Source organism: Pangasianodon hypophthalmus, chromosome 16, assembly GCF_027358585.1.
Source record: "Pangasianodon hypophthalmus isolate fPanHyp1 chromosome 16, fPanHyp1.pri, whole genome shotgun sequence".
Lineage (NCBI taxonomy): Eukaryota > Metazoa > Chordata > Actinopteri > Siluriformes > Pangasiidae > Pangasianodon > Pangasianodon hypophthalmus.
In genome coordinates this window covers 15691235-15703401 of record NC_069725.1, presented here as the reverse complement: position 1 = coordinate 15703401, position 12167 = coordinate 15691235, and the positions used below count along the sequence as shown (strand labels likewise).

At 39.0% G+C, this 12167-nt stretch overlaps 1 protein-coding gene across 7 annotated transcripts in view; it reads left to right on the top strand.

Annotated features, from left to right (window-relative positions):
- uckl1b (uridine-cytidine kinase 1-like 1b) overlaps positions 1-12167 on the top strand; it is a 52988-nt gene that overhangs the window by 29313 nt on the left and 11508 nt on the right. For 6 of the 7 annotated variants that reach the window (XR_008304347.1, XM_053241015.1, XM_053241017.1 and 3 more), the window contains 5 exons: positions 2441-2611; positions 2850-2921; positions 5212-5401; positions 5669-5730; positions 10984-11003. Coding sequence is in view for 6 of the 7 variants with exons in the window: in XM_053241015.1 (XP_053096990.1) it covers positions 2441-2611; positions 2850-2921; positions 5212-5401; positions 5669-5730; positions 10984-11003 (515 nt within the window). In the remaining variant the exon portion in view is untranslated. Of the gene's footprint in view, positions 1-2440; positions 2612-2849; positions 2922-5211; positions 5402-5668; positions 5731-8711; positions 8729-10983; positions 11004-12167 lie in introns of all 7 variants that reach the window. The other variant, XM_053241016.1, reaches the window with a different exon arrangement.

The following is a 12167-nucleotide window of genomic DNA, read 5'->3' as shown; positions in this document are numbered from 1 at the left end:
TTTGTGCTGTAGTAGCTGTTCTGTGGAATTGGACAATATGTGCTAGCCTTTGCTCCCCACATGCATCAGTGAGCGTTGGGTGCCCATGACCCTGTTGCCAGTATGCATATGTAAAAATCTTGTGACCACACAGACACTGCATTGTTCTCAGAGATGAACAAACTTTGGTCGAAAAGGTTCAACTGAACCCTAAGACAACAACAAAAGAACTGGTGAAGGAGTTGGAGGCATCAGGTCCAAACTATGTACATCCACCATTAAGAGAGTTGTACATCGCCATGACCTGAAAGGCTGTCATGCAAGGAAGAAGCCCATATGCTAATACTGGCATAAAAAACCCAGACTGAAGTTTCCACGTGGTGAGTCTTTTGGAGGAGTGTTCTCTGCTCAGATTAAACAAAAATTGAACTGTTTGGCCCTAATGGTTGGCACTACGTGTGGACGAAAAAGAGTGAAGCTTTTAATCCAAAGAATGCTATCCCAACTGTAAAGCATTAGGGGGTAGCAGCATCATGTTGTGGGGGTCTTTTTTTGGAAGAGGGACTGGTGCACTTGAGAAAATGGATGGCATCATGAGGAAGGAGGATTATGTAGAACAACTTCAGCAGACAGCAGATTCAAGTTTAAAAGACCACCAAAATGGCACCAAATACTAACAAAGTGTATGTGAATTTTTTTTAACCCACTAAAAATCAGTTATAGTAAATAAAAGCTGAAACAAATCTGTTTTTAAGCTATTATTTTGAAATTATCTCTTGTGGAACTAACATAGATATCCTAATTGACTTAACAAAGGAGATGTTTGGTAACATGAAATGTGAGTGTATAGCGTAGGTGTATGTAAACTTTTGGCCTCAACTGTATGTAACAATAGAGAAAAGGATGCAATATGTGAAGTAGGGAGAGGAGGAAGTGGAATACACTGTGCAAATTGTAGAGGTGTGCAATGAGCTTAGTGCAGAATAGAAAGGAGGTGGTAGAGCAGGTGGTAGAGCAGTTGCCTTGCTTTCTTGGTTGTGTTTTGAATATGGAGTGACCAGGAGAGGTATTTGATATTTGAAGTTGGCCACGCTTGCCACAGGAGTCCTGTCGATACACTATATGGCCAAAACTATGTGGACATCTTACCATCAAACTCGTTTTTGTGATGGTCAGGTGTCCACATACTTTTGGCCATATAGTGTATATAGAGGTGTTTGACTGCTGTCTCCTGAAGTCCATCTGTTTGGTCTTACTGATGTTCAGCACAAGGTTATTGGCCAGGCACCACTGAGCTAGATCATCCACCTGCTTCGAGTAGGCCTGTTCTTCACCGTTCATGATCAGGCTGATAAAGAACAGCAGGGGGTTGAGGGTGAGTGAACTGGACGAGTGGCCACCCTGCTTAACCACCTGCGGTTGGCTGGTGAGGAAGTTTTGAACCTATTTGCAGAGCAAGTTCAGCCCTTTGTTCATCTTTGTGGCAAGGATAGGGGGAACAAAGGTATTGTAAGCTGAACTTAATAGTCAATGAATAGCAGTCCCACATATTTCCCTCTCCTCTTGTGTAGGTGTGATAAGTTGGAGTCCTGTGGGTGGGAGATGGTAATTCTGTTGGGTCTGTAGGTGAACTGGAGCGGGTTAAAAGAGCTGGGAAGGGAGGAGCAGATGTAGTCCTTCGCTAGCCTTTTGAGTCATCACAGATGTCTACAGGGCCACAGGAAGGTAGTCGTTCAGGCACAACGGTTTGTTGTTCTTAAGCACAGGGACAATGGTGGACCGCTTGAAGCGAGTGGGAACCACAGACAGACCTAGAGATGTGTTGCAGATGGAGGTCAACACCATTGCTAGCTGGTCAGCACAATTTTTCAGGATGTAGCCAGAGATTCCTGCCATTTGTTCAGCTAGGGAGGAGTCAGCTCTCGAGAAGTCAACTCCTAAATGAGCGGGGTTTACTTTTTTATTTTTATATAGTTCTTTTTTATTTCGACAGCGCTTTTAACAATGGAAATTGTCACACAGCAGCTTTGCAGAAATACATTGAATTCTGGATATAAATTGTAAATTTATATCCGTTCCACACATGTCTAGGGTCGTGACTCCACCACGTCTCTGCGCTGCTTTGTACTCTATTACACCACTTGTCTTGAACCCTGTGTTGAAGGGCGCTGTTGGTTTGTTGCTTCTAATAAAGTGAGGGTAAACTGTACTATATGAGTGAGGGTATACTGTGTACTGCATGTACCTAATTAGATTGAAAAATTAAGGCCTTTACCAGTTAGATTTCTTAATTCATATATACATATTTATTCTTTTATCATTTTAAACTACTTAAATTTAGCCCTTAGTGACTGTATTATGACTGACTCAATGACTATAGTTGTTATTTAGCCAGAACTCTTCTCATGGTATCTGATTATTTTTGTTGTGTTCTGATCCTACTGTGTTGTGATCTGATTAGGTCCTTTCAGATGAAGAACAGTTGCTAGCTGCAAGCAATGACTATAACTTTGACCACCCGGATGCATTTGACTTTGACCTGCTTGTCTACACACTCCGAAAACTTAAACAGGGCAAGAGTGTGAAGATCCCAGTGTATGACTTCACTACACATGGCCGTCAGAAAGAGTGGGTAAGTACATCATACACACATGCATGTTTCTCAGTCAAACCTTCTCTTTCACAAACACAAACCATGCTGCATATACTGGAGATTTTTCTATTTATTCTCATTAAATAGTATGCTATCTATAACCATGTCTGAAAATTGTTATTGTAGTTTGTCTTATATGATTAATATATCATGTGATTTAAAGTCCTAGCACACTGACAGAATATACTGTGCTGTAATTATTTGTCTCTACTTCTAGAAAACTGTGTATGGTGCCAGTGTCATTATATTTGAAGGAATCATGTCCTTTGCAGATAAGGAGTTGTTGAAGGTATGACTCATTATAACATATCAGAACCAGAATGTTGTCTTTTGCCAAGTACAGGGTGTACAAGGGATTCTTTTTGGTGTGGTGTCACACACAGTACAGGACAGCACATCCAACTAAAGAGTACAGTACAATACAGTGCAATAAAATACAGGGCAATATATCTGTACAGGAAGACAATGCAAAAAGTTTAATGTGCTATGTAGACACTGCTGATACAGCAAAAATTTATGGGGTGTTATATAATTGTTATATTTCTACAACTGTAATTGAATTTCATAGAAATTGCAGGCACTTCTTGATGATTGTGTCTGTTACTGTCCCATCTGAGGTTCTGCTGAATGATGGTGCCCAGGAATTTGTGTGACTCTGCTCTGCTCACTGTTGAGCCATTATTGCTAAGAAGGTGTGGTGGATGCTTCTGAAGTCATCTCCACAATGATCATCTCCACATGTTCAGCTCTAAGTTGTTGTACCACACCATGCCACCAAACCATTCAGTTCTCTTTGATAGGTGGACTCATCATTGTTTGATCCGAGTCTCACCAAGGTGATATGATCTGCAAACTTGCTGAGCTTGATGTCGTCACTCTCAGAAGTACAGTCGTTGCTGTACAGCAAGTAGAGCGGGAAGAGAGCACACAATCTTGTGGAGCACTGGTGTTGAGATAGAGTGGGTCTGAAATGTAGTAACTCATTATTGACCTACTAGCGGCAGACAGATATGTTAATCTACCTCAGATGTGGCCGTACGTGTGAGAGCTGTCCAGATGCTGCAGGATATAGTGCAAAGCCAAATTTATGGCACTGTCCACAGACCTGTTAGCTCTATATGTGAACTGGAGGGGAAAAAGGAGTACACCCTTCCTATTTCCACAATCATTAAGAGAGTAATTAGCAGCCAGATGTTATTAATGAAATGCACAAGATTAGATAATCATCTAGAAGTGTGACTACCTCTTTTAAAGAGGAACTTTTGGCAGTTTGGTGTTCTGGAGCACTCAGGTGTGTGTCTACATCATGCCAAGAAGAAAGAAAGAAAGAATCTTCCAAGGAGTGGGGGTCCTAGCAAAATCATTCCAGTGTCAGACTGTTTAATGCTCAGAGATATAAAGCCTACCCCAAGAGCCTCACTATATGACCTATAAGCCTCTGTTAGCATATTAACTGTTTATGCCTCCTTGCCTGATATCAGTGCTTGAACTCACTGTAGCTTTTGTGGCTGAATGGGCGTGTATTGTTTCAAAATGTACTGGAAAGCCTTTGCAGAAGAGTGGAGATTATTCTAACAGCAAAGAATGGGATATTCAACAACATTTACATTTGTGGCATTTAGCAGATGCCCTTATCCAGAGCGGCTTACAATTATCTCTGCCTCTGGGCGCCATTCATCCTCTGCAACTGATTCAGAATGCAGCTGCACGATTGCTTTTCAACCTTCCTAAATTTTCTCACACCACTCCTTTGCAACGCTCCCTCCACTGGCTTCCTGTGGCTGCCCGCATCAGATTTAAAACACTGATGCTTGCCTACACAGCCAAAAATGGACCAGCACCCACTTAACTCAAAGCACTTATCACACCTCACACGGCACCACGCTCCCTCCGATCCTCTAACACTGCTCGACTGGTCCCACCATCTGTCAGGGTACAAGGAAGGCATGCATCGAGACTCTTCTCTGTTCTGGCACCAAGGTGGTGCTATGAACTTCCCCTAGATGTCCGAACAGCTGAGTCACTGGCAGTCTTCGAACGACGTCTAAAGACTTACCTCTTCCTAAAGTACTTAAGTTAGCACTTAGAAACCAAAAAAAAAAAAAAAAAAAAAAAACATATTGTCTGAGCACTTGTCTATTACCTCCCCAACAGAGTTTTGGACTGATGGTATTCCTAGTTTGTTGACCTAGTGAGCCAGTATCAGAATGTATTTTTGATGGACTTTTGTATGTTGCTCTGGATAAGGGCGTCTGCCAAATGCCATAAATGTACATGTAAATCTAATTTTTATAAAACTGAGCAATTGAGGGTTATAGGCCTTGCTCAAGGGCCCAGCAGTGGCAGCTTGGTGGTGCTGGGATTTGAACTCAAGACCTTCCGATCAGAAGTCTACCAGCTTAACCACTCAGCTACCACTTCCCAAACATATATGGGTGTGATTGGTCAGCTGTCCATATACTTATGGCCATATAGTGTATATTCAATGCATTATATGTTACTGGTTTGTTGAACAAATGCCAAAAATCATCATTGTAACTGCCTAATAGTACTGTGCATTGTTTATTTTTATGTTTCAGTTGTTGGACATGAAAATATTTGTGGATACAGATTCTGACATACGGCTGGTACGGAGGCTTAGGAGAGACATTTCTGAGCGTGGTCGAGACATTGAAGGAGTTATCAAACAGTACAACAAATATGTAAAGCCTGCGTTTGAACAATATATAGAGCCGACCATGAGACTAGCAGATATTGTTGTGCCACGAGGTAAGTGCTCAAGTTTTATCACCTTACAGATTGATAGAAATTACAACAAATTACAAATTTGAATTCGAATCTCAAATGGTAAGATAAGCTACATCACTGAAACCTAGACACAAATCTCCACACTTTCAAAACTTTCATAACCTGCCACAAAGCTTGCCACAAAACATGGATTATGTAGATCCTGTTGAATACATACCAAAATATTCTAATTCTCACATACACACCACTAAAACACACACACTGATTTTGTGTCTTGTCTCGTCATAGGGGGTGGGAACATGGTAGCTATTGATCTGATTGTTCAGCATGTGCACAGTCAGCTGGAAGAGGTAAGCCAAACCACCATTAAATTGCAGTCAGTTAGTCAGCTGTTGCAGTCATCTGGTCAGGTTTTTGCCCATCAAGTTAAAAATGCAAATTGAGAAGTGTATCTCAGCATGTCTTTCTTAATCATGTTCTGCATTCATTTTTCAGTCACATTTATAGATGTGTGGCTGTACTAACATTGCACTAAATAACAGAATCTGGAGCCTATCCTGGCCAGTAACTGAAACTTAGGCTTGAACTGGGGGCCTTTGATCTGTGAGATGTGGTGGCAGTGCTACCCACTGCACCACTGTGCTGCCCTATAGTATTTTGTTTAAATTATTAAGTTATATACCAATTTACATAACTTGATAATTTATGTAAATTATTAAGTTATGTAAATTGGTAGTTTTACATTAAAGTCTGTGTACTTACCTCTACATTTTATGATCTTTCATTTCCTAAAGTTGTTAATCTCTTGAATTTTTCACTGTGCACTTTATGCTGGGGGAAAAAAAACTCTCAGTAAGGTCCTGGGCAAGTCATCAGAACAGTATCAGTGCACTTTGGCTATAGATTCTACAAGTCTCTGAAACTGTACAGGAATAGAACGCCATTCTTCTGAAAGACATTCCCTCATATACCTCTGTGTTACAAAGTATTTGTATCTTGACAGAGAGAGTGGGTTTATGGGTATGTTTGGCATGCAGACACAGTTTTATGGTCTCACCTGCAGGCTTCCCACAAGCAATTATCAAAAAATCCAAGAAACAAGTGTTGCTCATGTTGGTTTCATGATGCTGTCATCCAGATTGTGAAATTGATATTGTGTCATCCAAATGAAGTCATGATTGTAATACAATTTGCACACAATTTTTGAGAAGTCGAAAAAACTGTTTTTGAAAAAATTAATGGTGGACATCATTGTATCCATTGATGACCCAACGGATGACCCAAAGAATCAGAAGCAACCCAGCACTTTACAAAACAAAGTTCTGCTTGTGTTGCCTGTTATTTATTATTTCAACAGTGAAACAGAGAGCTCCTTTGTTTTGGCTTCTGTTTTCTGTTTCCTGATGTCAGTCTTCTATAAATTCTGGTGTGGTTCATGAGAAACTGGCCCTTAGTGGACATTCTCATGTTATGTGCAGGTATGACACACCTTTATGCAAGCGCAGCGCACAATGTCCAGGAGCAGAAGTATAAATCATCCCTGACACATTGGACTGAAATCTGTCATAGCTGTTTATTAGGGTTGAGATCTGCTGTCTGCAAAACCCACAGTATTATTTAATTATTTGCATAATTTTTATACTCATCACAAACCATTCAGTGAGCCCCCAGATGTTTCTTTATTAAAAAGATGTTTCTTTATTAATAATTGTTGGTGTATACATTCCCCTCCAAAGATAATGGAATAACAAAGGTCAAATTTTTTTTTTTTTTTTTTTTTTTTTTTTTTTTTTTTTGCAATACCCTGAAGATATTTGGGTTTGGGATCAGAAGATGATGATGCAGATTTAATTTCCACATGTGTTAAACAACTTAGAACATGGCACCTTTGGTGGCAGACTTCCCAAATTTTTAGGTGAGCAGAAGTATTGAAAGACTTAAAGTAGATAACACTAAAGATTTGATTGTATATCCTTTGCTTGCACTAACATCACCAAACTATTGCATTCCTCTTTTGTGATGCTTTTCCAGGCTTGTACCGCAGCTTCTTTCAGCTGCTTCAGGAGGTAAAATGCATGCTCAATTGAATTAAGGTCTAGTGATTGACTTGGCCAGTCTAAAACTTTCCCCTTTTTCCCCTGATGAAGTCTTTTGTTGTTTTGGCAGTGTATTTTGGGTCATTGTCTTGCTGCATGATGAAGTTCCTCCCAATTTGATTGGATGCATTAATCTGTAAATTGGCAGAAGGAATGTTTCTGTAGACTTATGAATTCATTCTGCTGCTACCATCATGAGTTACATTATCTTAGTGAGCCCATTCCATTAGCAGCCATGCAAGACCAAGCCATGACACTACCTCCACTGTGCCTGACCAACGAGCTCATATGTTTTGGATCAAGAGTAGATCTTTCTTTCTCCAGACTTTGACCTTTCCTTCACTTTGGAGTTTAATCTTGCTTCCAGAACTTTTGTGGCTCATGTCTCTCTTTATTTGCAAATTCCAATCTTGCCTTCCGATTCTTAATGCTGATGAGTGGTTTGCATCTTGTGGTATGGCCTCTATATTTCTGCTCTCAAAGTCTTCTTCAAATGGTGGATTGTGCTACCTGCCCCCCCTGCCCTGTTTGTTTTTGGGAAACCCAGGGCTCAGACCAAGAGAAGACATTCAGAGCTATTAATTGTTTAAATTATCAGTCTAACAGGGCACACCTGGGCAACCACTGTCAGTAATCATATTCCAATATTTTTGATCACTTGAAAAATCGGTAGGTTCAAAAAAAAAAAAAAAAAAAAAAAAAGGTGCCATGTTTTAAATTGTTTAACACATGTAGATGTAAATATCAGGAAAAGAAAGCTGAAATTCTCATGTCATCTCATATTCATGTTTTGATTGCAAACCCAAATGTCTGTAAAAACAGAAGAATTGGCCTTGCCATTCCAATACTTTCAGAGGGGACTGTAAGTATAGTTAGTCATTATACTCATTGTAGTGCATTGCTTCATTCTCATATTTTTGGTGAAACTGTGATAAAACAGATAAAACGTTTGGCATACAGGAATGCAACAATTAGAAATAAATTTATTCAAATTTAATCCAAGTGAAGTTACAGTAACTAGATGCATTTGGGGTCCAGTAGCATTAACAAGGAAGAAAGATGTATGAGTATAATGGTAATTAATCGGATGTGTTGTGGGAATTTTTTCTTGTTAGACAGTGTGTTGGCATTGCCCACTTACTGCACTCGACTTGTTCTCTCTCTCTCTCCCCCTCCCTCTGATCTCCCCCTCTCTATCCCTCCTTGTATGCCTCTTCCCCTTGGCGGGGATGCAGCGCGAGCTCAGTGTCAGGTAGAGTAGCCCCAAACTTCACTCTCACACCGCCTGCCTTAGCAGGCAAAGGTACCCCAATAGTGCTGCTCTGAAATCAGCTCATCCATTTAAAAACAGTTTAACCAGTACATTAAAATCGAAAGATTTTCGAAAGATATTTGTTTGAAATGAACTTATTCACTCACCAGACAATTTGGCTACTAAAGTTACCGGCCATTCAGAACTTCTACTAGCCAGAAATAAATAAAATTATTTGTTTTGTGCTTTTTTAACGCATATGTCCGGCAGTCCTCACAGTACATTATCTGATTTGTGGAGTCATAGACGAGCCATTCGCGCCCAGTTTGCCACTTGGTATTAAAAGTTCTGCTTTTCTTTTCTTGGTCTCCTTCGTTGTTTGGGGCAACTTTCCTTTTTATGCTGGGGTTAGTAACCCCAGCCTAAGTATCGCCACATTATTACAGTATGTTCGAGTCCAGAGTTGTATCGAGAGCTGTATCGAGTCTAACGCGCCGTTATTTGTTGCATAGTGATTGGTGTGTTCAAGTAAGCCAGATATGCGCACATTCTGCGCCATAATGCTGTATTTAGTATACCATTATGGCTCACAATTTGAGTATTTGATTTGGCTTACATGAGCTTTACCAGGAAATTAACGAGTGAACATTATTTATAAAAAGTAACCCGCCCGATTGGCTAGTGATTTGACAACTTTACCTGCCACAGCTGATTTTTACCCGCATTTGGCGGGTTGGCGGGTATTAATTTCAAACCCTGGTTATAAACATTGTAAATATCAAAGGGTATGTTTTCAGTGATCATTTAACTTATCTGATTGCAGTAATTATCAATCAGAATAAGAATCATGTAATAGTTTTTGAATGTAAGTCATTACCTTATGTTGAGGGGGGTACATGAAGGTAGGGGTACAAACCATATTTTAATTCCAAACACAATTTGGTTTTTTTTGGATTCCACAGTTAATTACATGTAAATGACCGCAGAATCTGACTGCTTTGCTCATATTAGCAAAGCTGATTTTCTTGACTATCATTGACTTCATTTGTCTATTTTCTTTATATCTACCATTTAAAAGACACAGGTATTGTTACTAAAGAGTGGTATAATTATGATCCAAAGATGTACATATTTACAAGATTTATGTATTATGTATATGTGTAGGCTTATATCTGTATAATTGGTCGGATTCTGAGCAAATTTTGAGCTATTTTGACCAACTCTATGTGGTGGCTAGAGTTTAAAAGGTATTAGGTGTTCAAATTAGATATTTATTTGCAGGAAGTTAAATGAATATAAAGTCTAAAGCAATATTTGTATTTTAACCAAAACTGGCTTCAGACCAGCAGCAAGGGGAAAACAACTGTCCACATTTATCATCAATCTGTATCTGCTCACTTACTCCTGAGAATGCTGCACCTACACCACTGAACCAAGAGAGGGCGCTGTCTGTTTATATAAACCACATAGATACTTAGATTAGTACATCCTTTCCATCTTTACCAATGCAAATCACTCAAATAAACATGCATGAGAATGTAACAGCTCCCAAACAGAATTTTCATGGTTCTGGCCAAGGTGTGCAGCAGTCAGAAGCAAGTTCAGTGAAGACATCAGTCTCTTTCCATGCATTACTGTTTTGAAAGAGACCCCTCTTCTGCATTCTGTGTCTAAAATAAACAACTGTCTTCCCACGCTTGACCCCTCCCACCCTTTGTCTTACTGTCACTGTCTCTTGCTCCATTTTAGTCTAGCTTGTCTTTACCTATAGTTGAAGATCTTGCCCACAGAAATGTTTCCAGTGTCTACTACAAAGACTTGAGTTTTTCCATTGGGCAAGCTAACAGAGAGATAGAGAGGAAGTACAGCTCTTCTTTCTTATGACACAGGATGTGTCAGGCTTTTGCATTGCTGCACTATGTTGCCAGTGACATTCAGAGTGAGTAAGAGAGTGATAGCACTAGCAGACACCATACACAGTACAAACACATTTTTCAGAGAACACCCAGCACAAAGCTTACAACAGAAAACATGCAAAAAGGTGTTGAAAATTGGTGATCAAGTCTAATCATCCTCTGCCAGACCTTTCTGATCAAGTGCAAAGAGTACAAGTCACACTTCTGACTCCTCTCCCAAATTTCCTTTATCCCTTTATCATCTTTTGAATAATGTGTGATGTCTATCTTTTCTTTTCCCTCTCTACTTGTTGTCATTTCTGTTTTTGTTTTGTTTGTTTGTTTGTTCTCCATCCATAGAGGAAACTCCGCTGGGATATGTGAGATTTGCATGTTATTTTTATTTATCATTGCTTGCTTTTAATTATTGTAACGAGAGCATACCTGCAGCCAGAAGTGTGATTTTGATGTCAAGTCAAATGCTGCGAGTTGTATACAACTGGATGTGTGATTTCGTAAACAGTTAGTTGCATATAACATAGAGTAGGATGAATTCAGATATACTGGGACACACTGAATTTTCATATTGTCTAATTTTTCATGCTATTAATAAAATAAACACCCAACACATGATAAATCTCTAAAATCCTCAAAGTGTTGACTATATACATATGACGATAAAATGTTTATCATAATCTGAAGAAGCATGGCTTATGCTTTTGTCAAGACTGACTGAAGCTAATATTTTAATGGCTTCAGTAAATCACATTTCAGTAGCAGGATTTTTAAAAATCTTATCCAAATTCATCAACATATTCCAATATTTTATGAGCAATAAACAAGGTCAGATTGACTGCATACTAAGATGTTGGCCTAAGTAACATTCTGTAATTCAATAACAATAGTAATAGACTGTAGAAAATCTTCAACATTTTCCAAATTCATAATCAGTGTTTTCTAAAATTCAGTATGAACAGATTAAGTAATAATCACAGTAGAAAACCAAAGCTAAAAGGTAAGTAACATGCCTTCCCTTTTCCTCTTTCTTCACTTGACATCTGCACATGATTTGAACTAATTTTATTTTGTTACAGTAGAACATATGCATCATAAATATGTGGAATAAATTATTCATGACAATTTTATAACCTTATGAAGAAAAAAAAAAAAAAACTAGCCAAAGCATATGACATTTTTCCTGCCCCAGAATTTTTGGGATCACATTCCTGTTCGATGCTTACCAATACCCCCTTATATGATATCACATGAATTAATTAATGTTATTTCTATTAGGCATTTCCACAGCAAGGGCTAAGTAAAATACATTATAAGAAGTATGTGGACATCTGACCATCATGTCCATTTGTGGGTCTTCCCCACACTGTTGCCACAATGTTGGAAGCACACAGTTGTCTAAAAGGATTTTGTGTGCTTTAACATTAAGATTTCCCTTAACTGGAACTAGAAGACAAGATTCTAAGGTCATGTACAAACTTTTGGGTGAGATAACTTTCTCAGGAATTGTAAGTTTCATCGAGCTGCAA